Here is a 27386-nt window from a genome sequence, read left to right as displayed (position 1 = left end):
GGCGGAGAGCTTTTGTGTATATACGAGCAGCTAATCTCTCACTTAGTTCCAGGTACATATCTTGGTTGTTGTCCAGAAGAGTACCTGGCCAGAAGCCCACATATCTCTCCTGTTTTCTCCTTCCTATAAATGTGGTCTTGCCTGCCAGGGAGCATTGTCTTAAACTAAACTGGAAACAAGCAGCAGTGTTCATTACACTATAAATCTCTAAGTACTATATGAGGAGTAAATAGAGGGCAAATAGAAGACTATAGGCCAGTGCTAGCTTTTTGGGATCCCAAAGTACTTTGCAATGATCTTGTTATGTAAAAATCTCAGAAATGTATTTAAACAAAATGTACTTTTAATTTTAATAAGCTTTTACAAATTCCATTTACTACTTTTAGTAGGATATAAGAATTGTCAAAGCAAAATAGTAAGTGCTAAAATTTCAAAAAGTCAGGAATCCTATAAAGCTATACAGGAAATAAAATCATTCTGTAAACCCCAGGTGATACTAGCTCATTCAAAATGAATTTAATCATTTTATTGTTTACAGATTTAGTGTAACTTTTGAAACATTGCTTTCAACCACATGTACAGAAGTGTTTGGAAAACTTGAAATTCGTAATTAGTAGTCCATGATTATGAACTATAAGACCTATTTAGTATAACCAATAGATAATAAGAAGAAAAATCATCTTTAAATCCTTATTTATGAAAATGTGAAGTAAAGCAATGTAAACATTAAACTGTTGACAAAGTAGTTTATTATAAACATATAAGAACAAAAAATTGGAGGCCCAGTGCTTAGAAATTTGCATAGGAATATATTAAAATATGAAATATAATAAACATAATCATATGGTGCCTGTCTTATATGAAACCCTCATTAGATGTTTATTGAGTTATTATTCAGTTCAGCAGGTGTCTTATTCAGCATATTTATTCCTAGCAATATATATATATAAGACATTTTATGGGATACAATATGATATCATATATACATAATAACTTCATGTCATATATACATAGATACAGATATCAGTGTTCTGGTCCCTGCCCTCAAAGGTATATATGCTTTTTAAGGAGTTAAAACAGTTAGGATAAAATAGATAAAGCAGTATACCAGTGATACTTAGTAAAATACTAATTAACTGTCTCCAAAATATGGCATAGACCAGTACTGTCCAGTAGAACTCTCTGTGATGATAGAAATGTTCTATATGAATTTTATGTCATAACCACTAGCCACATTTGGTTATTGAGCACTAGAAATGTGTCTAGTATGAATGAGGACCTGAAATTTATATTTTATTTACAATTTTAATTAACTGTAATGTGAATAGACGCATGTGACTAGTGGCTGCCTCATTAAACAGCACAATTCTCAAGTTTTTGATCTCAGGATCCATCTACACTCTTAAAACTGTTTGAAGACCACAAAGTGCTTTTGACTTATGTGGGTTATATTTATCAATATTTACTGTATTCACAATTAAAACTGAGAAAATTTTAAAGTATTTATTAATTGATCCTTAATAATAATAAAGACAGCCGGGTTCTCATATCTGCTTCTGCATTCAATCTGTTGTAATTTGTTTTGGTTCAAGTATATTAGAACCTAGCCTCAGACCATATGTAGTGGAATTAGCCTTCTCAGATAATTATGGGTATTCTTCAGTTACTACACTGACACTCATCAAGTAGCAGGTCTTAAAGTTTAGTGGCAATGTGGACTATGAAACCATGTAATGAACTTTGTAGTCTGTTACATTAAAATCCATTGGTTTGTCTTGAACTTTAAATGGATCTTTTACCCACTCATGAATTCATAACATTATGTGCCAGTCATTTGGAATATATTGGTTCACTGAGTTGTATAGATGTTTCAGATGTTGACATATTTCATTTTACCATATCAGAAAAATCACCAGTATTATTAGTGTCAGTCTCTTCAGAAAAGTCTTTAAAACTGGGAAACTGAAACTCAGAGTGGCAGTTACACATTTTCCAAAATTCTAATTTATACCTGAAAGCTCAGATTTTATCATTGGCAACAAATTTGGTCTTTTATTTTCCTTGAAGTGACAGCCTTAACTTGGTTTATTTTTCAGAAAATGACTGCCAAATACTCAACTCTGTAAAACCATTGTTAGTCAGTTGTTCTTTCAAGTAAAATTGTTATTCCATAAAAAAAAGCAGCTAGTTCAGCTGGCAACTCAAAACAATGGCATGTTTTGACGTCTGGCAGAAGTGGTTTATGTGTACATCTCATTTTGTCACACAGAACATTGAAAAGACTGTACTAAAAGGTGAAGATTTAATAAAATAATTTTTACTGCTTCATCAGGGACATTCTTAAGTAAAATTGGCTTTTTTCTTTTTTACTGGAAATGAGTGGCAGTGAAGGAAACACAGATACAGTCTGTTGCCACTGTCTTGAATTATGCTAAGGTACCAAGTTTTACCCACCATTGCCTTTGTGTCAGTGCAAATGTCAAAAGAATGAAAAAGATAAATTATGTAACCTCTTAGTGTTATTATAAAAATGGTTTTGATCTTGCTAGTGTAGACAGTAAGGGAGGAGAGAAATTACTGTTAGCTAGTATAAGTGGGGGAAGGCTTCCTCATAGAGATCAATGTAATATGGATGCTTTGCTTTGTTTCTTCCCTGTTCCCTGCTTTTTCCTATAAAAAAATAAAAGTAAGTAGGAGATCATTTAACAGGTTAAAAATTGTTTAACCGTGTTTGTTAGTATTTTACTTTTTCTTTCTTTTTTTTTAAGATTTTATTTTTCCTTTTTCTCCCAAAGCTCCCTGGTACATAGTTGTGTATTTTTAGTTGTGAGTCCTTCTAGTTGTGGCATGTGGGATACCACCTCATCAGGGCTTGATGAGCAGTGCCATGTCTGCGCCCAGGATTGGAACTGGCGAAACCCTGGGCCGCCGAAGCAGAACACGTGAACTTAACCACTCAGCCATGGGGCCGGCCCCTGTATTTTACTTTTTAATCATTCATTGATTCAGCAAGTACTTATTGAGTACCTACTTTATGTAAGTTATTTTTATTGTTGAAAAATGGGAAGTATATAGTGTTTATGATAATGACCATGCTCTGTGCTAGGCACTGTGTTTATGTGCTTTTAAATGCATTAGTTTAATCTTCATGGCAACCTCAGGAGGTAGATTTTTAGCGAAACTCACTGGATTTTGTGCCAGGCTCACAATTTTTTGTGTAACTAGACAAATTACTTAGCTTCTTTGGGTTTCAGTTTTCTCAAGTGTAAACTATGGGACGAGACTTATTTGCACATCCTTTCCAGGTTTAAAATTCATTAATTTAACATACATTTCACAGCAATATAATCCTTTCTTGATACATTATCAGAATACTCCACACTTTATTAGGAAGCCATAAAAACAATTACAAAATCATTAACATAAACTTTTTGAAACCTTTTAATGTCCCTTTCACTTTAAAATTCATTGATTCTACACATCTTTCACAGCACTTAATCTTTTATTGACATATTATCAGAACACTTTACACTTGACCAAAGACCTGATGATAAGCATGTGAACATAATGAAAACGTGAAGGGACATGGGCACTATTGCAGAGAGACGTAATTAATGATAAAGGAGAACAAAGGTTAGAACAAGAGTAAGAAAAAGTCAAGAACATCACCAAAACAGTAGTGTTTTAATTTGTTCATTAGTTTAACAAAGTGAATTAATGTGTCTCTGATGCTTGAACTTAGACTACCAGAGTGAACAAGACAATGTCCTTGCCCTCACAGAGCTTACATTTTAGTGGGGAAGTATAGTGGGTAGAATAATGGCCTCCCAAAGATGCCCACGTCCTAGTCCCCAGAACCTGTGAATATGTTGCATTACATGACAAAGCAGAATTAAAGTAGCAGAATAAATTAGGGTTGCTAACAACTGGCCTTAAAATAGGGAGATTATTTTAGGTTGTCTCATTGGGCCCAATGTTAGGGTCTTTAAAAATGGAAGCAGGAGGCAGAAGAAGGATTAGTGTCAGAGTAATGTGATATGAGAAAGTCTCAACTGGCCATGGCTGGCTTTGAACATGGAAGGGGGCCATGTGCCAAGAAGTACATTTAGCCTCTAGAAGCTGGAAAAGGCAAGAAAATAGGCTCTCCTAGAGCCTCCAGAAGGACACAGCTCTGCCAACACCTTGATTTTAGCCCATTGAGACCTGTCTTGGACTTCTGATCTCAAGAACTGTAAAATAACAAATGCGTGTTATTTTAAGCCTCTTGAGTTGGTGGTATTTGTTACAGCAGCAATGGAAAACTAATATAGAGAGAAAGAAAATAAGTAACTAAACAAGATAATTACAGGTTGAATGCTTTGAAGGAAGTAAGCAGGATGATCTGAGTAAAGGGTGGAGCATGTTACATCAGGTGGTCATGGAAGGGTTCTTTGAAGCTATGGCATTGAAGTAGAGACATGAGGAAAAGAAAGAGCCAGCCATGCTAATAGCTGGGAACAGAACATTCCCGGCAGAGGGAAAGGCAAGGACAAGAGCTTAGAGTGGAGAAAGGATTGTCACATACAAAGAAGAAGATCATTTAGTGAGAATGTGTAAGAATAGTGGAGACGAAGATGAGGTCCCGAACATGCAGAGCCTTGTAGGCCACGAGAAAACACGGAAAAGCCATTGAAGGCTTTCAAAAGGGAGAATGGCATAGTTTGCTTTATGTTTTGAAAAGAACTCTCTGGCTGCTATGTGGTAAATGACTACAAGGGAACCCACTGTAGTAGTCCAGAGAGGAGATGACAGTTGGAAATAGAGTAGTGGCATTGGAGATGGAGAGGTAGAACTGACAGGATTTGTTGATGGGTTGGATGTGAGTTCTGAAAAATTAGTAGGAATTTGGCAGTAGAGGAGAAAGGCAAAGGGGAAGCATGAAAGTACAGTGATTTCTAGAGAATGGAATGTATTGGGCAGACTGGTAGGAGGTAAAGATAAAGAGATAATTGAGGTCATAATGGTCACAGTTTAGAGACCTTTATTTGCCGTGCATAGGAGTTTGGAATTCATGGTATATGCATTGGAGAGCCATCAGAATTTTAAACCAAAAGAATAAAGCAATCTCTGAACTGAGGCTTTGTGGCTATGTATGTCCTCCCTCCTTTCTCATTCTGATATAAAGACAAATAATAAGGATATTTAAAATTTTATTTTCTTAGATTCTGAGAAGTTCAGAAAGATTTGATTACGTACTTTCCAATGAAATGTTTAATGATTCATTGTGAATCCCTTTTTTTCTGTTTTGTTTGTTTTTGAGGATTCTTTTGCTCATTTGTTGGCTCTGATATTCTGCTTGCTTTGGAGAGGCAGTGTACATAGGTTCAGAGCATGGTCTCCAGAGCCACATGGCTTGGGCTGGCATCCTGGCTCCAGTACCAGCTGGTCTACTTTTGGCAAGTTATGTAACCTCTCCAAGTCTCAGTTTCCTCATTTACAAAATGAGAGTAATAATGATTCTTCATGTGGCTCTTGTAAGGATTAATTGATTCAATGCATTTAAGCACTGAATACTTAGTAAGTACTTCAAGTACTTCATGGGGCAGAGTTGGAGCAGGGTTGGTGCAGATCTACATAAGTGGCGTTTATTGATTTAACTTCTTTTTTTACCAGTAGTAGAAATTTGATGGGTCATAATTTCTTTAAAATACTTTAAACATACCCTTTTCTCTGTTTTTGTATATAGTATTAAAGTTTCCATTTATGTGTGTTTTTCCAAGAAAGTTCACTTCTTTTGCCACTAAGTCCATTTACTCTCTAAGGTAAAATTTACATGAAAATGTGAGTGTGATGAGTTCACATGATCTTCTGATTTATTGGATATTATTTATTTTCTGAATAGGTTCTGTCCAAAGATGAAATCATTCCAATTGCTTCTAAGATGAATCAAGTAAAACAAAACACCGGTAGTGCTTGGTACTACAATTCAAATCCATTTAACTTCCCAGAAACATATTTCCAATTTAAAAAAAGTACTCAAAATTTAATTTCTGCAGCACATAAGCAGGGTACAAAAGAAAGATTAGAGGGGGTGATGTCAGCAACATGGCCGAGTGAGCTGTTCCCTTCATCTCTCCCTCTTTTGAACTACAACTAAATGGGTACTCACTGACCAATGGAGGAAGCCCACACAGCACAGCAGGATGCCTGAGAGACACACGCAGCTATATATCTGAGGGTAGATGGACTGGTCCCTTGGGAAGTGGTGGAGATAGGTGAGCACAACCTGCTCTCCCCTGATAGCCCTGTGCACACACGCAAATGCTTTCCAACCTGGTGCAAGCTCCTGGAAAGTGGGAACACACAGTGGGGTGACTGTAAGAGGAGGAGGCGGTAACCCTTAGCCTGCACTCATGGCCTCTCTCCAGGTGGAGAGAGGGAGCCCACCAGGCCCCTGTGCTGTAAAGGAGCAGGCGTAGTCTGGGTCCCAGCAGGGAAGCCCAGCCCTCCAAGCTCTGTGGCCCCACGGACTGCAGATGGTAAACAGAGACCTCAGCAGATTTCTGCACTGGGGCAAACACTTTCCAGGCTCATGCAAGCACTTAGAGTGCAGCTGCCCTCCCAAAGAGGGAATGGATGGACAGCTGCAGGAATAGGTGCAGCAGTTTTGAACCCGCATGCACTCACTTTCCTGGTAGGGAGGGGGAGCCCACTGTGCCCCAGGGCCGTCAAGGACCAGCCATAGCTCAGGTCCCAATGAGGAAGCCCTGCCCACCAAGCACAGAGGCCCCACAGACTGCAGATTGTAAACATGGACCTCAGCAGACTTCCATGCCAGGGCAAACACTTTGCAGGGATACGTGAGTGCTCACAGGGCAGCTGCACTCCCAAAAAGGGAACGTGTCTCGGCACTGCAGGAACAGGCAGGGTAGCTTTGAGCCTACTGCTGATCACTTTCTGGGGGGGGAGGGGGAGCTCAGAGCACCGCTGAGGTACTAAAGAGTGGCCCTAGCCTAGTGAGGAAGCTCCACCTGACAAGGACAGTCCACACAAGTGCCTGAACACATTCCCAGGCTGAGGAAAGCACCCGTAATATCCCCACAGCTTCCAGAAGATGGGGTGGGGCCAGAAACACTGCTCCTGCTCCCCTCTGGCAGTAACAAGGGGAATCTGCATCCTAAGAATACCACAAATGCCCCAACAAAAGATTAGTTCATCAAACACCATGAGAAACTCCAGCAACAATTCAGTCCAGAAGGAAAATGGCAGTTCTCCAGAAACCAACAGTGAAGACACAGAAATATAGAATCTAAATGACAGAGAATTCAAAATAGCCAGCACAAGGAAACTCAGTGACTTACAAGAAAACACGGAAAGACAATTCAAGGAGCACAGCAATAAAATGTATCTCTTCACCAAAGAGATTGACACTATTAAAAGAAAATCAAGCAGAAATTCTGGATATGAAAAACAATTAAAAATCTAGAATCATTAAGAAATAGAATTGATCTTATGGAGGAAAGAATTAATCTTCTTGAGGATAAAAATGTAGAAATTCTGCAGTTGGAGGAGGAGACAGAACTAAGATTTTTTAAAAAAATGAAGGGATTCTTTGAGAAATATCCAAATTTGAGAAATATCCCTTTGAGAAAGGGAAAGAAAGCATCAAAAGTAGTGATAAACACTTCAGCTTACCCACAAACTCACAAAATTGAAAACAGAACAATATGTAACAGCAGTTAGTCAGAAGGGAGAGGAAAGAGAAAGGATAAGAGACTATAAGAAAATGGACTATCTCATTTCCAATATCTTTCATACAATCCTCACGGTAACCACTAAACAAAAAATCAGAGCAGAGCCACAATTCACAAAAAGAGAACTGAGAAATCCCTCTCAGAAAACTAACAAAATGAAATGGCAGTCAGAAATACAAAGGAAGAAAAACAGTGGAAACATAGAACAACCAGAAAACAAGAGGTAAAGTGGCAGCATTAAGCCCTCTTACAACAATTATCTCTCTAAATGTAAATGGACTGAACTCTCCACTCAAAAGACACAGAGTAGTTGGATGGATTAAAAAACAAGACCCAGGGCCAGCCCTGTGGCCCAGTAGTTAAGTTCATGCGCTCTGCTTCAACGGCCCGGGGTTTCACTGGTTCAGATCCTGGGCACGGACATGGCACCACTCATCAAGCCATGATGAGGCGGCATCCCACATGCCACAACTAGAAGGACCCACGACTAAAAATAATACAGCTGTGTACTGGGGGCGCTTTGGAGAGAAAAAGGAAAAATAAAATCTTTAAAAAAAAAACAAAAAACAAGACCCAACAATATGCTGCCTCCAGGAAATACACCTCAGCTACAAAGACAAACATAGGCTTAGAGGGAAGGGATGAAAGACGATACTCCAAGCTAATGGCCAACAAAAGAAAGCAGATGTTACCATACTTTTATCAGACAAAGCAGACTTCAAGTTAGAAAAGACGATGAGAGACAAAGGGGGTAGTATTTAAATGATAAAAGAGATATTCCACCAAGAGGACATAACGATTATTAATATGTATCCACCTAACACAGGGTTACCAAGGTACATAAAGCAACTATTAACAGACCTAAAGGGAGAAGTTAACATCAACAGAATAATGGTAGGGGACCTCAACACCCTGCTTACTTCAATGGACAGATCATCCAGACAAAAAGTCAACAAGGAAATAGTAGATTTAAATGAAAGACTTGACCAGATGGACTTAATAGACATATATAGAACATTCCATCCAGAAACAGCAGAATATACATTCTTCTCAAGTGCCCATGGAACATTCTAAAAGATAGACCATATGTTGGGTAACAAGGCAAGCCTCAATAAATTCAAGAGGATTGAAATCATCCCACCCATCTTCTCTGACTACAATGCTATGAAGCTAGAAATCCACCACAAGAACAAATGTGGGAAAGTTTGAACAACCACTGGATCATTGAAGAAATCAAAGTGGAAATTAAAAAATACTTGGAGACAAAAAAAAATGAAACTCCAACATATCAACTCTTATGGGATGCAGCAAAAGCAGTCATAAGAGGGAACTTGGTAGCAATACAGGCCCACCTCAACAAGCAAGAAAAATCTCAATCTTAAAATGCACCTAACAGAGCTAGAAAAAGAACAGACAAAGCCCAAAGTCAGCAGAAAGAGGGAAGTAATAAAAATTAGTGCAGAAATAAATGAAATAGAGACTAAAAAAAACAGTAAAAAGGATTAAAGAAACTAAGAGCTGGTTCTTTGAGAAGATAAACAAAATTGACAACCCTTAGCCAGACTCACCAAGAAAAAAAGAAAGAAGAATCAAATAAATAAAATTGGAAATGAAAGAGGAGAAATTACAACCGATACTGCAGAAATACAAAGGATTATAAGAGAATACTATGAAAAACTATATGCCCACAAATTTGATAACCTAGAAGAAATGGATGAATTCCTAGACTCATACAACCTCCCAAAACTGAATCAAAAAGAAACAGAAAATCTGAACAGACCAGTCACAAGTACAGAGATTGAAACAGTAATCAAAAGCCTCCCAAAAAGCAAAAGGCCAGGACCAGATGGCTTCTCTGGAGAATTCTGCCAAACATTCAAAGATTTAGTACCTATTCTTCTCAAACTATTCCCCAGAATTGAAGATGGAACACTTCCTAACACATTCTATGAGGCCAACATCACCCTGATACCAAAACCAGACAAGGACAACATGAAGAAGGAAAACCACAGGCCAATATCACTGATGAACTTCGATGCAAAAATCCTCAACAAAATGTTGGCAAACCATGTACAGCAATACATTAAAAGAATCATACACCACGATCAAGTGGGATTCATTCCAGGGATGCAGGGATGGTTCAACATCCTCAAATCAGTCAATGTGATACAGCACATTAACAAAATGGGGAATAAAAAATCACATGATCATCTCAATAGATGCAGAGAAAGCATTTGACAAGATTCAACATCCATTTATGATAAAAATTCAATAAAATGGGTATTGAAGGAAAGTACCTCAAAATAATAAAGGCTATATATGATGAACCCACAGCTAACGTCATATTTAATTGCCAAAAAACTGAAAGCCATCCCTCTGAGAACAGGAACAAAACAAGGATGCCCACTCTTGCCACTCCTATTCAACATAGTACTGGAGGTATTGGCCAGAGCAATTGGGCAGGAAAAAGAAATAAAAGGAATCCAAATTGGAAAGGAAGAAGTGAAACTTGCATTATTTGCAGATGATGTGATTCTATATATAGAAAGCCCTAAAGAATCCACCAGAAAGCTACTAGAAATAATCAACAACTACAGCAAAGTTGCAGGGTACAAAATCAATTGTAAAAAACCAGTTGCATTCCTATACACTAACAGTGAACAAGCAGGAAAAAAAATCAAGAATACAACCCCATTTACAATTGCAACCAAAAGAATAAAATACCTAGGAATAAACTTAACCAAAGAGGTGAAAGACCTGTACACTGAAAACTGTAAGTCATTACTGAAAGAAATTGAGGAAGACATAAAGAAATGGAAGGATATTCCATGTTCATGGGTTGGAAGAATAAACATAGTCAAAATATCCATACTACCTAAAGCAATCTGCAGATTCAATTCAATCCCAATCAGAATCTCAGTGACATTCTTCACAGAGATAGAACAAAGAATCCAAAAATTTATATGGAACAACAGAAAACCCAGAATAGCCAAAGCAATCCTGAGAAAAAAGAACAAAGCTGGAGGCATCACAATCCCTGACTTCAAAACATACTACAAAGCTATAGTAATCAAAACAGCAAGAACTGGCACAAAAACAAACAGATCAATGGATCAGAATTGAAAGCCCAGAAATAAAACCACACATCTATGGACAGTTAATCTTTAACAAAGGAGCCAAGAACATACAATGGAGAAAGGAAAGTCTCTTCAATAAATGATGTTGGGAAAACTGGACAGCTACATGCAAAAGAATGAAAGTAGATCATTATCTTGCTCCATACACAAAAATTAACTCCAAATGGATTAAAGATTTGAATGTAAGCACTGAAACCATAAAAATCCTGGAAGAAAATATAGGCAGTACGCTCTTTGACCTTGGTCTTAGCCACATCTTTTCAAATACCATGTCTTCTGAGGTAAGGGAAACAAAAGAAAAAGTTAACAAATGGGACCACATCAGACTAAAAAGCTTCTACAAAGAAAAGGAAACCATCAACGAAATGGAAAGACAACCCACCAACTGGGAGAAAATATTTGCAAATCATTTATCAGACAAGGGGTTGATATCCAAAGTATATAAAGAACTCACACAACTCAAAAACAACAAAAAACAATCTGATCAAAAAGTGAGCAAAGGATATGAACAGACATTTTTCAAAGTAAGATATACAGATGGACAACAGGCACCTGAAGAGATGCTCAACATCACTAATCATTAGGGAAATGCAAATCAAAACTACAATGAGATATCACCTTACACCAGTCAGAATGGCTGTAATTATCAAGACCCAAAACAACAAATGTTGGAGAGGATGTGGAAAAAGGGAACGCTCATACACTGCTGGTGGGAATGCAAACTGGTGCAGCCACTATGGAAAAAAACAGTATGGAGATTCCTCAAAAAACTAAAAACAGAAATATCTTATGACCCAGCTGTCCCACTACTGGGTATCTACCCAAATAACTTTAAATCAACAATCCAAAGTAACATTTTTACCCCTATGTTCATTGCAGCACTATTCACAATAGCCAAGACATGGAAATAATCCAAATGCCCATCGACTGATGATTGGATAAAGAAGATGTGGTATATATATACAATGGAATACTGCTCAGTCATAAAAAAAGACAAAATCATCCCATTTGCAACAACATGGATGGACCTGGAGGGTATTATGCTAAGTGAAACCAGCCAGACAGAAAAAGACAAACACCATGTGATTTCAGTTATATGCGGAATATAAACAAACACATGGACAAAGAAAATAGTTCAGTGGTTACCAGGGGAAGGGGGGTGGAGGGTGGGGACAGGGGGTAAAGGGGAGCACTTATGTGGTGACAGACAAGAAATAACGGAGAACTGAAATTTCACAGTGATGTAAACTACTATGAATCTCACTTAAAAAAAAGGGTTAGATAGGGAACAAGGAGGTAGGGAATCCTGTAGTATTTATTTTCTACATCACTCTTAATTTAGCATTTAATTATTTACTGTCACATTTCTCTATATAATATTTAATGTATTTCACCCATATTTTATAACTTGCACATGTGTCAGAAGCAGAGACTGTATAATGTCTTCATTCTACCTTCTGAAGCACTTAGGTCATGCTAATATGATAACTCACAAGCTTGTAACGTCTTCTACTGTGTATAAGGTCTCAATAAAACTAAACTTTAATTACCTATAAGTTGTTTTGTTTTTCATGCTTCATTAAGGAATAAATTCAAATTCAAATACTATTAGTATTATCCTTGTTCTTCCATGTCTAACCAATAGAGGAATAGAGGACTTTCCTTACAAAGCTAGACTCAGGAATTAGTACCCCACATTGAAATTTGGTCTGCAGGAAAGCTTCCAAAGAGAGGGTCCCCTTCACAGCCTGTTTCTGTTTACTTCTCTTACACTTTCCTTCCCCATTGTGAACACTGGTGGCCAGCACATAGCTAACAGTTTTAAATTATACACACTGTAGTACTAACTTAAAGGAACCTGAGAATGAGAGGAATTAGGATAACATTTTTGTCCTCTTCCTTCCCCTTATATTTCATAATGTGTTCAGCTACGAATCAGTGAGTCTCAAAACGAGTCAGGGAAAAAGGTACCTTCTGGGATTGGTAAATGACAAAATATTTCTTAAAACTTTTTTTGTAAGTTGAGAAAAGCTTAGAATTATGCCAACTCCTATAGCAGAAGCTATCAAACATCTGATTGTGTGTGTAGGTATACGTGTGTTGCTGTACCTGTACTTGGGGGATATTAGTCGCCTTTGACAAGGGAAAGCATATGCTCACCACAAGGCCTTCCTCTAGGGCATCTGTGCAGTACGTTTGCAGCCACCCTCAGCACTGACAAGAAGGAGCAGAGGTCACTTGTCTTGTTTGCAAGTATTACCTTCCTTTTCATTTTACATAACTTCACACTTTATATAGCCGTGAATGGAAAAAGTGAGTGTTATTCATGCTTTAAAACAGACTGCCAGGACTGGCCCAGTGGCATAGTGATTAAGTTTGCACACTCCACTTCGGCAGCCCAGGCTTCACCAGTTCAGATCCTGGGCACAGACCTACACACTGTTCATCAGTCCATGCTGTGGCAGCGTCTCATGTCCAAAAAAGTAGAGGAATATTGACACAGATGTTAGCTCAGCAACAGCCTTCCTCGCCAAATAAATAAAATAAAACAGCTGTCTTTCATACATAAGAAAAATAGAGTTTATTGTCTTCTATGAGAACTTAAATTGTTCATTTCAAAATCCATAAGACGTATATTTACAACAGAGTATCTATTTTATTCTTGTGTCATTTTAACCTTTGATTATTTTTAAAACTTCAGTATATTGATTGTTGTTTCTAATTATACCTCCTATATATTGTTATCAAAATTCAAATAATATAAAAATATTTTTTAAATGTTCCCTCCGATCCCAGTTCAATTTTCTAAAGTTCACCACTAACAACAGTATTTTGAATATTATTTCAGACTTTTTCCCTCCAAATGTAAAATTTATCTTTAAAAAAATTTTTAAGTAATATAAACATTTAAACAGTATAGAAGGAATAAAATAGAAAAAACAAGTCAGTCTTTCATCACCTCATTTCTTCATTTGTATGTCTTTCTAGACATTACCGTTTATTATTCAGGTACATATGTGTATACTGTGTGTCTTCATTTTCTGCAAGAATGGGATCAAATTATTTTAGAGGACTCCTGCCTATATCAGTACAAAGGGATATATCTTGGGTGGCTATTTAGGTTGTTTGTAATTAAAAACAAGTTTGCAGATAAACATATGTATGTATATTTGCAATGATGTGTAAGTTAATTTGTAGGATAGATGCCAAGAAATTGCTGAGTCAACAGGTAAATGTTTAAATTTTGATAAGCATTGCTGAATTAACACAACGACATGTGAGAGAGTACTCATTACCTTAACCCTTATATGTACCATGTGTTACTGGGACCTTTTTGGGGGCCAATTTATTAAGCAAACATCATTTATTGAGCAGTTATTACTTATGGACAGTGTTCTACATGCAGGGGGCCCAGCAGTGAACAAAACAGAAAAAAATCCTGCCCATGTGGAATTTACATTCTAGTGAGAAGAGACAAGAAAAAAATAATAAAATATTATGGCAGTTAGTGGTAAGTATTTTAAAAAGAAATCACAGGAGGGAGTGGGGTGTGCTCTTATGGTGGGGGAGGTCTATAAGTTTAAGTAGAGTAGTCATAAGTGGCCTCAGTAAGGAGTGAAGTTGAGCTGTGCATGAGGAGCATTCCAGGTGGAGCAACATGAAGCACAAAAGCCTTGAGGCAAAAGGCCAGTGTATCCGGAATGGAGTGAGCAAGTGTAAAGTGGAAGACGAAGTCTGAGAGAGAATGGTTGAATGGGAGCCAGCTCATGAAGGTCATTTGGATTATAGTGAATAAGGTGGGAAGCTATTAGATGGTTTGAGCCGAGGAGTGACACGATCACTCTAATACTTTAGAAGGACTGCTTTGGCTGCTTATTGAGAACTGACTATAGGAAGGCAAAGGTGGAGGCAAGAAGACCTGGTAGGAGTCAATTACAATATTCTGGGTGAGATATGATGGTGACTTAGAGCAAGGAGGTTGTGGGGTGGGGGGTAGGGGAGTAGTTAGTGGTAAGTGGTCAAAGCTAAATAAATTTTACAGTATTTCTCTCTAGATTAGATGTGGGGTCTGAGAGAGAAAAAGGAGTCAAAACTGACATGAAGATTTTTGGCCTGAGCAACTGGAAGATATCGAGGAGGCAATTGGGTATGCAAGTCTGGAGCTCAGAGAAATTTGGGCCGGTATATAAAGCAGGGAGTCATCAAATGGTATTGAGAGTCATGAGACACATTGAGGTCCGGGAGATGGAGGAAAGAAACGAAAGCCAGCAGTCAGTGACTTAGGAGGAAAACCAAGGGAGTCAAAAGAAGAGATTGTTTAGAAAAGGAGCGAGTGATAGATCATGGCAAATGCTGCTAGTAGGTCAAATAAGATGACTGATAATTGTCATTGGATTTAACAATGTAAAGATCCTTCACAAACGTGGCATAAACAATTTTGTGACTGGAATGGGTTTAAGAGGGTATAGGAAGAAACAAATTGGAGACAAGCGTGGGCAACTTTTTCAAGAAGCTTTGCAGTAAAGGACGACTGAGGTATAGAATTTGGAAAAGTAAGATTTAATCAGAATAAGGGTTTAGCCAGAATAGGGGTTTTGAAGTCAGAGAAAGGCAAGAAAGTTGAGAGTGTATTTAAGAAGTGATGATAACAATATAGGATTAAAGCAGATATTTCTTTAATTAGTGAGGATGAGCATCTTGGTACAGTTTAATGGTCTTTCATGTGTTATTGTTTTTTTAATGTGAATTGCCTTTGCATATTCTTACTGGGTAGTTCATCTTTTTTCTCATGGATATTTAAGAACTCTCTGTATAATAAAGAAATCAGCCTTTGGTAACGTGCATTGCAGATTTTTTTCAGTCTGTCATTTGTCTTTTACCTGAATTTTTTTCTATTTACAATCATGGGTTTCAAGTCATGCTTTCAACAGCCTTCCTTGTTCCAAGTCTGTAGAAGGATTTGCCTATACTTTCTTCTGTTGCTTTTATGGTTTCATTATTTTTAATTGAAGTCTTCGGTTCCTGTAGATTTCGTTTGGTTGAAGTTGTGAGGTGGGAATCTGATTAGCAAGAGTATCATATGTTTGAGGGATCTGGATTCTGTTCCAGTACGTTGATTGTCTCCTATCCCAGTACCGGTATAAATCTGTTTCCTTTTCTGTAGCTTTGAGATACATTTTCTATCTGATATGGGTAGTCTATGTTTTCCTGCCACCACCATCACTATTATTTTTCTGAATTTTCTTTAATAATTTTGTGTTTATTTTCCAAGAAAATAATAATACCAGCAATATGTATTGAGCATTTATGTGCAATACTATGTTAAGTTTTTTGCATATAATTATTTTCATCATTATGACAACCCTATTAACGACATACTATTATTCTTCCCATCATAGAGATAAGCAAACTGAGGCGTGAGAATATTAAGTAGCATGCCCAGGGTGACGTGGCTGTACATGGTGAGCTGTGACTTGAACCAGGCAGTCTGACTCCTGAGACTGTGCTCTTAGCTCTCCGTATAAACTTGAGAGTCATTTGGTCTAAATAATTTAGATTTAGAATTTAAAATATCACGTTAGTATTTGGATCAGAATTCTGTTGAATTTATAGATTTTTTTTTAGGTAGAATTGACATCTTTACAATATGAAATCTTTCTATCCAAAAACGAGTTGTATCTTTTCGTTTATTCAAATCTTCTTTTATGGCCCTCAATGGAATGCTAAAGTTTTCTTTATATAGGTCCTGCATGTTTCTGTTTTTGCCTTCATGTGTTATCTTTTGAGTTGCTATTATTAATAGAATTTTTCTTATGTTTTTAGCAGGTTATTGTTGGTTTATTGGAAAGCTATTGATTTTTCCTGTTGAATTCATAATTAGTCATTTACCAGATTTTCTAATTGCTAATAGTTTTTTCAGTGATTTTTCTTGAATTTTCCATAAACATCATCATATCACCTGCAAGTAATAATTTTGCTCTCTTTTCCAGTATTTGTGCTTTTTCTTTTGTTCTTTTTAGAAATTAGCTTGTTCTTTTAGAGTACTGTTAACTAATAATGACAACAGTAAATGTCTTTATCTTATAAATATCTGTGATGCATAATCATTTATTATGATACTGACTTCATAAATATGATTTTTATGAAAAAGTATCTATCAGCAAAGAATAGGGAATTTTATCAGATGCCTTTCAGTGTCTATAGAAGTCATATGGCTTCTCCTTTACTGTGTTAATATAGTGAACTCTTTTATACATTTCCTAATGTTGAATAATACTCACTTTATTCTTTTAATGTACTACTGGATTTCATATTTTATTTAGGATTTTTTTATTAATGATCACAGTAAGACTGAGTTTATGAGAGTGTGTGTGTGTGTCTGTGTGTTTGCATGTGCATGTGTGTTCTTCCTCAGATTTTAGTTGACTGTTCTTATGCTGTCTTCATAGAAAGAATTTAGACTCTCTTCACTTTCTTCTCTCTTTAAAAAGCAACAGAATTAATAGTCCTTTGAAGATCGGAAGAAATTCACCTGGGAAAACATCTGGTACTTTTTGGGTGATTAATTATTTGATATCTTCCTAAATTTATTTTATGCTCTGTCTGCCTTTGCTGTCTCTTCTGTAATTTTATAAATTCTATAAAATAATAAATATAGTTAAAATCATTTATATTTTCCTAGAAAGTTATTTCATCTAGGTTTTCACATTTATTTGCTTGGATTTGTGCAAAATATTTATAAAGTCTCTTAAATTCCTTTATTGTTGTAGTTACATATCTATTTGCATTTTAATATTAAATATTTGTGCCTCACAACTTTTTCTAGGATCAAGTGGGCTAGCGATTTATCTTTTATTTTACTGATATTTTTTCTTTTTTTTTTTGATGCAGAAGTTGGCCCTGAGCTAACATCTGTTGCCAGTCTTCCTCTTTTTGCTTGAGGAAGATTGTCCCTGAGCTAATGTCTGTGCCAATCGCCCTCTTTTTGCTTGAGGAAGATTGTCCCTGAGCTAACATCTGTGCCGATCCTCTATTTTTTGTATGTGGGGTGCCACCACAGCATAGCTGGATGAGCGATGTGTAGGTCCACACCCAGGATCCTACCCTGCAACCATGGGCTGCCAAAATGGAGCGTGCAACTTAACCACTACACTACCGGTCCAGCCCCTATTTTATTGATTTTTTTAAACATCTGGCTTTTGGATTGATTTATCAATTATAGGTATTCTCTACTTTTGGACTCCATAATTTCTACATTTGTGCTTTTAATTCCATCTTCACACTTAACTTGGGTTTTGTTCTACTGCCTGTATTCCATAAGTAACAAGTCATAGAAATTAAAAACCATCTTTTTTAAACATGCAGATTTTACCTATGAAGAAAACATTAATTATTGATTATTTAGTGTGAGTTATTTTAGTCCAGATACTTTTCTCACACACACTAAAGAACCACCTGTTTCTGGGACTGAATTTAGTTTAGTCTGCTGAGAACTTCGCTGTTTAACTGTTTGATCTGCCTCTTTGTGAGTTGTACTAACACTAGCTGAAATAAGCTCACTGAATGAGGGGGAGTTTTGGTAAGGCAGAGAAAGGGAAAGGCAGTTTGGGATAGCTCTTGCTGGGGGCAAACAGACACAGGACCTATGGAGAATGGGAGAAAGGCCAGCATAAGAACCGAGAGAATACCCACGACAATCCCATAAATACCGAGTCATTTTTGTGTAATGAGCAGGGAGAAAATCAGAGCTGGGCTTCTGTGCATGGCAGCAGCCCTCTCCCTGCCTTTGCCTATCAGTTTCCATTCTATTAATAGCTTGTGTTATCTGAAGGCAGCAAAAGCCACCAACCCTTTTGCGGGGATAAATTTCAGAATCACTGACTTTCATTGAAGTTATGTTTTTCAAATTATTTTGAAAATGTAAAAAGAGCTTATGATTATTGTTCAATTTAATAGACACCTTAAATTAAGAAAGATTTTATCTGCAGGGGGATTAAAAAACTTCCCCCCAAAATGTGCTGAACCATGAGTATTTATTAAAACCTAACATGTTCATAGTTCTTGGAGCACTCTTAAAATCATCATGATGCCTATTTCTAGAAGACTTAAATTTAAATTAGATAACGTATGCATTGTATATAATAAATAATATTACTTATATGTTATATTAAATATGCATATTATTACATCATTACCTTTATTATACAGTAAAATACATATAGGTAGTAAGTTAATATTATCTGTAAATTAGGTCAAAAACCGGATTAACAAATATTTACAGTATGTACTGAGCATACTATTTATGGACAACATAAGCTCCTGTTCCTGAGGTAGTAGTATTTGCAGAAGTTTTCTCTTAGCCTATGAGTTGTCAAATGACCTGTCCTTTCCATTTTGTTTGCTGATTTACCTGTTTCTTGTCTAGTTATCATTGCAGTTTTATCTTCATTTTCCTGAATTGTTAATCACACTTAAGTATACTGACATTTCTTCCCTGAGAATAAAGGAAGTATAGCCCCATGTTCACTTCAACAAATACTTCTATACCTACTATGTAGGAGGCAGCGTGCCAGGGACTTTCTTCAGGATACAAACAATATATTAAGTGATGATGTTACTTTTGTCCCAACTGATGTTAAAGAATAATGGAAATACTTGCTTAGTGTGTCCACCTTTATCTTCATATTTTACAGTACTCATGCCTAAATTGTGTTGTTCGCAACATAGTGCTAACATTTCTAAAATATTCTGTTACTTACTCGAATTATAATCCCTTACTCTGGAGAACATGACTTGAAGCGTATCAGTTTTTCTAGGTTTTCTTGAGTTGTAACCGTGGGTTAGTCTGATGTATATGGAGCAGTGTGTTAGAAGGAATCTGATAGTTTTTAGGGATCAGTCTCACTGTCTTTCCTAAGAAAAATTATATCTTTCTTTTCTACCAAGCAGTGAGTCTGTGTTTGGGAGTTTGGTAGAAATGAGTGGGACGTAGTTAAGCATATATTAGTGGAATGATGTGAGCAGAACCTTCTCTGGAAAGAAAAATGCCTTTGTGCGCCTGAAAACATAGCAAAACAAGGCCTGAGCCTGTGCCTTTAATGGACACATGCCACAGCAACCACCTGCCAGGAGTCCGAGACCTGCAAGTTAAATCTTCCTCTCCGCCTCCCGCCCGGCCTCAGTCTCTTTCCCTGCTTGGGCCTAAGCTGCTAGTCAGAGCTCCACACACAGTATATGGTAGGTGTTTTACTTAGAGAGCATTTAGATGATCTTGCTCTTATCTTATGGACTGAAGGTGAGGTTGTATTGACCTTTTTCTGAATTGTGTTCCTCTAATTTATCTAGTTCTTTCATTATAATTGTACATTACCTACGAAACATGTTTACATGGAAGTTTAGTGTGTTTGATGTGGTGTTACGTGCAATCGATGCTGAAAATAATACGCTATGTGGAAGTCTTTTAAAGGTGTATTGACTATAATTGATGATATTAATCCATGGTATACTGTTTCTCATATTATTATAGAGCCTAATGGTTAAAATTCTTTAGCCATTTGAAAATGTTTTTAGTGGGAAATTGTTAAGTATGGAATTATAGGGCCCCAGAATAGGCTAGACACAAAAATAGAAGTTTAAGAAAATTTATTCATTAGTGCAACAATTTTCACTCAGGAGGGTTTATACATAGTGGTTAAAGTATATGGGCTTTGGAATCAGGCAGACCAGGATTTGAGTCCAGCTCTATAACTTAATAGCTATATAACCCCAGACAAGTTACTCAGCTACTCTTTTTCTGTTATTTGTCTATAAAAAGGAGATATAATCGTACCTACTTCTTAGGAGTCATAAAGATTCAGTGAGATGATGATGATGATGATGATGATGATGATGATGATGATGATAGTAGCAAACACTTCTATAGCCTTTACTGTGTGCCAGACACTGATCTAAGTGCAACGCATCTTTAAGTCAGTTGTTCGATCCTCACAGCCTCCCTATGCAGCAGACACTGTTATATCTGGCATTAACTGTTAGCAAGTAATACCAACAAGAACTACATCAAGAAGTCAGTGTGTGCCTGACAGGGAACCACATTCTTGTGACAATAAGAATGCATTGAAAATGTTACCATTTTCTATTGAAATTTAAATTCATATTGTGTTATAAATTATAAAGATTTTAAAAACTGTTTACCTTTTCTATTTTCCTTTATCTTTGCTTTCTTGAAGTTTTTATTGTTTTAATTAAAACTCAGAACCAAGAGGTGATGATCACCTGTGATTAAGAATATACCACTCTTTAGACAAACTATATTTTGTTATATTTTTTAGCCAAAGGTTAAATAGTGTGGCAGTATGGAGATAGATGGGCAGACAGTTGAGGTAACTGACACTGTCATTGGCTACTAGAATTTAACAAGGGCCTGCCTTATTCTCTGTGCTTTTGGTGCTGGTGCTCTATTTTTAAAATTAACTCTGCAGCTCCATGAAAGGATAGATCCAGAAACACAGGATGCTTGCCTGTTATCTAAGTTACGATAATCAATATAAGCGATTTTTACTGCTTTTTCTCTCAGCTAAGTGACTGTGAAGCAGAAGACAGTGAAAAGCCCTGGAAAATAGTTATTGGTTGTTCTTCCATTTGAGTCAATAAAATCTGTTGCCTTTTTGGATTTTTCAAGTTTTATACCACATATTCAAAACATGCTTTGGGAATACTCACTAGATTACTATAAAATATATGCCGTCTCTCTGTTTTGTGTATTTGACTTACAATCTTCCGTACCACAATGGCAGTATACTGGGGGACAAGAAGGAGTTTTGCTAGAGTGCTAGAAAGGGACAGGTATTCCTGAAGAGTACTTTGGGCTATGGTTGACTCAGGCGGAATAAAACACCTGCAGCTCAGGGTAAAAAGAACTTAGCAAAAACTATGAAGCATGCAAGTGAATATTTGAACCATAATGTATAAATGTCTTAAAGCTCAATTATTGGAAAATTTTCAAACCCAAAATATTCTAAATATAAATGTGTTAAATATACAATCTAGGGTTAACCAAGCAACCTATGACAACTAACAAAATTGATAATGACAAAGCTAAACTCCAGTTTTACATCATTAAAAGGCAAGAATAGGACCAATGTAAAATCATGGCCAACTCAAGATTCTGAAAAAGCATTAAAACCTCCTTTCACAAGATAGTAGGAATTTCAATTCTCCATGCATGTCCAAGCATAGTGAGAGCTTTGCACTAAGCCAGATCTGACATGGTGGCCAGATCTATTGGGATACATAATTAAGTAATCCTCAGCTGTATTTTAATTTTAGCTTATGGCATATAAATGACTTTATATACCATACCAACTTTAAATGACTTTAATGAGTCATTCAGTAGGTTACTGATAAGGAGCCCTTGAGAGTAAAAATGAAAGTTAATAGCATTGTGCATCATTTGCCAGCAAGATTCCTCATTCAGAAAGAAAAAAAAAATACACACACACACACATATTTGCATCTTACTCTCAGTTAAAAACTCATCAGGAAACCCTTGTTCCAACTATGGACCAACCTTTGAAAATCATTCCCGTTACCCACACACACAATTTCACAATTTACTCTGCTCATAGTGTGGCCAGAGTACAAGGAATTCCCCTTGTTTCCATACCTATCTACTTAATAAGTTTTCCTTTTGATTCAGCAGTTCCACCCCTACTAATATATCTGACAAGTGTATTTAAGGAATGACCAAAGACATATTTACCAAAAAATGTGTTATGACGTTGTTGCTAATCCTTAAAAACTGGAAACAAACTGAATTTTATCCATAGGTGATTGATTAAATTATTTCTGTACAGTGAAATGCTGTGTAGCCATCAGAGGAAAATGAGAAAGCTCCACATATACTGACATAGAAAAGTTTCCAAGATATGTTACTAAGTGCCAAAAAAACTAAGTGGCAAACAGTATAATGTGATCCCATATGTGTGTATTTGAATATACATACATAGATTTACATATAGGATTTATATTAAATATAAGATATATATGTGTGCAAGGTGAGGTCTATGTTATAATTAAATAGGATAGGTATATAAAATGTTTAGTGTCATGCCTACCTAGTGCATAAATTAATAAATTTTGCTGTTATTATCTTTAAAGAAGGAGTTAAGGGGAAAACTGGGGAAGCTTGTACTAATTTTATATGTTTTTTACTGTCTGAATTTTTTTAACAATGAACGTGTATTAGAAAATGGTTTGCTCTTGGGAAAAGATCTGGAAAAATGTATTCACACTAAAGTATTAATGACACAAGACAATATTTTTCTTCTGACACAACATTTTGAAGAATTCCTAATGTGGGCAAAAGGGTAACTCCAGTAATTTTTAGACAGAGGGGTCTTCCCAAGGTCTATCAAAGCAGTTTTGGAGATATGGGCTATTCTCACCTTGACATATAAGTCCATACTTTGGATTGTATTTATTCCTTCATGTTCTCAGAGATGTGTGTGTGTGTACTTATGTGGGAAGGGGGATGTGTATGCATATCGTTTAAGCACTTACGTGATTATCTTCTTTCAAGAATGGTTGGAAAATTTAAGGAAGAAATGGAAAGAGTAACTGAAAGTAACTATTGCTCAGTTATCTAAACAAAGCAGAGCTTCCTTTTTCTCCTTTCCTCTCATTCTTATCTTATCAAGTAAGAATCACCTGGAAATAGTTGAAAAGAGGTATTTCAGTGACCATATCCAGTGAGGCACTAAGAAATTTATCCCAAGTGATTATTACAAGGACTCTGAAGGAAAATGTTAACTATGCCATGTTATTTGTTTTAGAGATTTTTATTACCAACTGTTACTCATGTTTCTAGGAGCTGTAGTAATTCAATAATTATATATCTTTATAAAAGCTACTATTAAGTTTTATTGAAGCTCCTCTAAAAATATGGAACAGGTGCCCATTTGAAAACTTCTAAATGTCAGTTATTTTTCTCAGAATGACGTAGTTGCATACCAACATTACTTAAATCATGCCTTAATTATGTACAAATTTAGCTAAATTGGTTGATTATTTCTAAAGTCAGTGTGGGATTAATATGAAATGCATGGACCTAATTGACAACTTGAAAATGCTTTTCTTATGGTAAATTTGATGATCTATTGCTATTTTATTAGCAGAGATAGACTCTTTTCTTACATTATAATGCTGTAAAGATTTGAAGCCCTAGTTATACATAAGCGGTATCATATGGAATAAACTCATTATGATTGAGGAGAATGTTTAATGTAGTGTTTAAGATCACAGAATATGGAACCATACCACTAGGGTTCAGATCCTGGCCCTGAGGCTTCCTAGCTGAATGATTGTAGACAAGTTACTTACCTTCCTTGTGTCTTGGTTTCCACTTCTGTAAAACAGGGATACAAGTAGTAAATGATAGATACTCTATTTCATAGGGTTGCTATAAGATTGCTGTAAGAATTAAATGAATTACTGTTTATAAAGTACTTGTAGATACAGTAAGTACAGTAGGCCCTCTGTATCGGTGAGTTTCACATTCGCAGATTCAACCAACCGCAGAACCCACAGATACGGAGGGCCGACTGTATTCATTGTACTACACCATTGTATTTGAGTATCCGCGGATTTTGGTATCCCTGGGATATCCTGCAACAAGTCCACTGCGGACACCAAGGGACAACTGTGTTCAATAAGTGTACTAGTATTATTTGCCATTTTGGCCATCTCTTATCTAGTAAGTGCCATGTGTGTTGTCAGATAAATTAGTTGCCTACATATTATGGTCTAAAATAAAATGTTATTGAGTTATAATCTATTTCAAGTACTTTTTAAAGTTTCTATTTTACTTAAGTGTAAAAACTGATTTTTATACTAGTTGATTTTGATTATTTCTTTCTTGTTTGTATTACAGTTACAAATTATAATACTGTGGTAGAAACAAATTCCGATTCAGATGATGAAGACAAACTCCATATTGTGGAAGAAGACAGTATTACAGATGCAGCAGATTGTGAAGGTGGTGTGCCAGAAGATGACCTGCCAGCAGACCAGACAGTGTTACCAGGGAGCAGTGAAAGAGAAGGGAATGCTAACAGCTGCTGGGAGGATGACGGTAAGTGTAATTTTTTTTGTAATAGTCTATCCTCTTGATTCTTTTTAAAATATATATTAACCGAAAAGATAAATTAGATGAAAAGTTTTAAATAAACATTAAATTTGTCTATTAATCTACAGAAGGTGCTCTTCTACTTACCTTCTGTATGAAGCAGTATAATACAGTTATTTTAACCATTTGTACCAGGCATATAATATATTGAATTTTAGTAGTTGTTTTAACCAGATGAACTTTCCATAATCTGTTGATATAATTGAACCTACCTTTAATTTCATATTGTGACCGTAAAAGAAGAATCCACTTAGAAACCAACAAATTATCTTTTTGTACAATAAAATTAGAATATAATTCAATGTGCAAAAAATCCCAAAAACGGGTAAATCATGGGAGTATTTTTAGTGTTTGTAAGTCTCACTCTCTCTTTATATATATAAATATATATACACACACACGCAAACACACACACACACAGACTTATGGGATTCTCGTGTATGTTTGAATCCTATAAGTACTGTGATTCTTTCGGTTTAAATTTTTACTCAGCTAAAATTTTTACTTTCACTGAAGTGAAGTAAGGTTGAATGGAAGGAGCAGTGAAAATAAGGAGCTGCTCTACTTACTGCCCTTTCAGTGAGTAAACGTGGAATGTTTAACCTTTTTCCTCATGTGTCAAATGAAGAAATTGGACTATAGTCTTTTCTTCCAGCTCTAAAATTCCTCTTTTCTACTTTTCCTAATAAACTAATTAAATTATTTGGCCTGTCTTGTCAGGGTTTAAGCAACAGTGGTATAAAAACAAAAGATGTTGAAGTGGCAGGTGTTGTGAATTGGATTGGGGATCAGGAACAGGGGCATCAGCAGAGGCAAAGAGGAGCATGCAAAAGGTCAAATTCAAGGTCAGTCAAAGGAGAAGCTGCCCAGCAAGAGTTCAACTTCAGGGAGCTCCTCTAAACAAGATATCAAAACTCAGGCTAGACAATCTAGGGAAATGGGTCAGGTATGCAGGTCAGAGAATCTAGATAACCAAAGATAGAAGCTTAGGTACAAGTCCAAGCAGGAGGAACTGGGTAGCAGTAGTTAGGATTTCTATAACGGGGCAAATTTTATAGCTAACAAAGGACTTTTGATATCATGTAATCAGCCCCCTCATTTTATAGCATGGTTCATTTGTCCATTCAGCAAACTCTGCAGGAATGGGGTTGCAAACTTACATAAGACTGTCTCTGTATGAAAAGTGCTTATAACTTAATGAGTGAAAGAGGGAAATAAGTCACAAATACATTATAATTTGATGTAGGTGTAAATTCAGTTATGTGGAAGCGTCAAGGAGGAACATCCAAATCAGAGAAAGGAGGAGAAGTCCTAGAAGAATTTCTTAGTGAAACAGTGTTGGTCTTGAGTTATAAAGGACCAATAGAGGTTAATTAGGCAAAGACAGGGAACAGAAGGTGCTTCAAGAAGAATAAGTAACATGAGTGAAGCCACAGAGGTTTGAATAAACGGTGTTTGCAGAAAATGAGATCAGAGAAGTAAACAAGGGAAAGAATAGGAAGGGCTTTGCATGCGAAGTCAAGGAATCTGAACTTTATCCTGGAAGCTGTGAGAAGAACATCATTGATGTGTACTTTAGAAATAAGTCTAGTAGCAACATGGAAAAAGAATTTTAGAGGGAAAGAGTCTAGAGGTAGGAGGTGGTGCCTTCAGTAAGGAGACTGTAAGAATTCAGGCAATGGTGAGTGTTTTTGAACTAAAGAAGTGGCTCTTGGAATGGGAATAAAAGGGAGAGAGTTCACAGAAATGTAGGAGGTAGAATATATAAAGTTTGGTTGATTCTCTGTGGAAGGTAACTGACAGGGAAGGACTGACATAACTCCCACATTTCTGAAAGTAGAACCCAGAGGAGTTAACATGCTTATTTATTACCACAGCTGGTTAATGGCAGGGGTATTAACCTGTTAAACTTTAATACTGAGCTCAAGACTTTTGGGAGCAAAGCTTCCTTACATATTTTCTGTCTGTGGCCACAATTGATCCATTGGTGTAGTTGATCCAAAATCTTAATATGGGGGCAGGAAGGAAGTTATTTGTCTGGAAAAGGGGGAGATAAGGAGAATGAGATAGATGGAGGGAAAAAGAAAGATGAAACATCAATGAAGAGGTTCTATTTCTGGAAATATGGTGAGATAGATTATTTAGATTAACTCTCTTACTGAAAATAACTAATGATGCTAGATTTAAAAATAAATAAATCTTCTTGAAAGCTTTTCAGAGCTAACTAGATAGTAAGACTTTAACAGATCAAAATATAACTGAAGACAGGAACCCATAGAGGTAAGCAGAACACAGCATAGAAGACTCTTTGGCCTTGAGAACATTTGCCTA

General features: G+C 36.4%; 1 protein-coding gene across 28 annotated transcripts in view; it reads left to right on the top strand.

Annotated features, from left to right (window-relative positions):
- Window positions 1–27386, top strand: part of ZEB1 (zinc finger E-box binding homeobox 1) — a 180216-nt gene that overhangs the window by 97536 nt on the left and 55294 nt on the right. For all 28 annotated transcript variants that reach the window (XM_044762485.2, XM_070501127.1, XM_044762484.2 and 25 more), the window contains one exon: window positions 24801–25001. In XM_044762485.2, the coding sequence (XP_044618420.1) occupies window positions 24801–25001 (201 nt within the window). The remainder of the gene's footprint in view (window positions 1–24800; window positions 25002–27386) is intronic.

Source organism: Equus asinus, chromosome 29, assembly GCF_041296235.1.
Source record: "Equus asinus isolate D_3611 breed Donkey chromosome 29, EquAss-T2T_v2, whole genome shotgun sequence".
NCBI classification, from domain to species: domain Eukaryota; kingdom Metazoa; phylum Chordata; class Mammalia; order Perissodactyla; family Equidae; genus Equus; species Equus asinus.
This window is presented reverse-complemented; position numbering and strand designations above follow the sequence as displayed.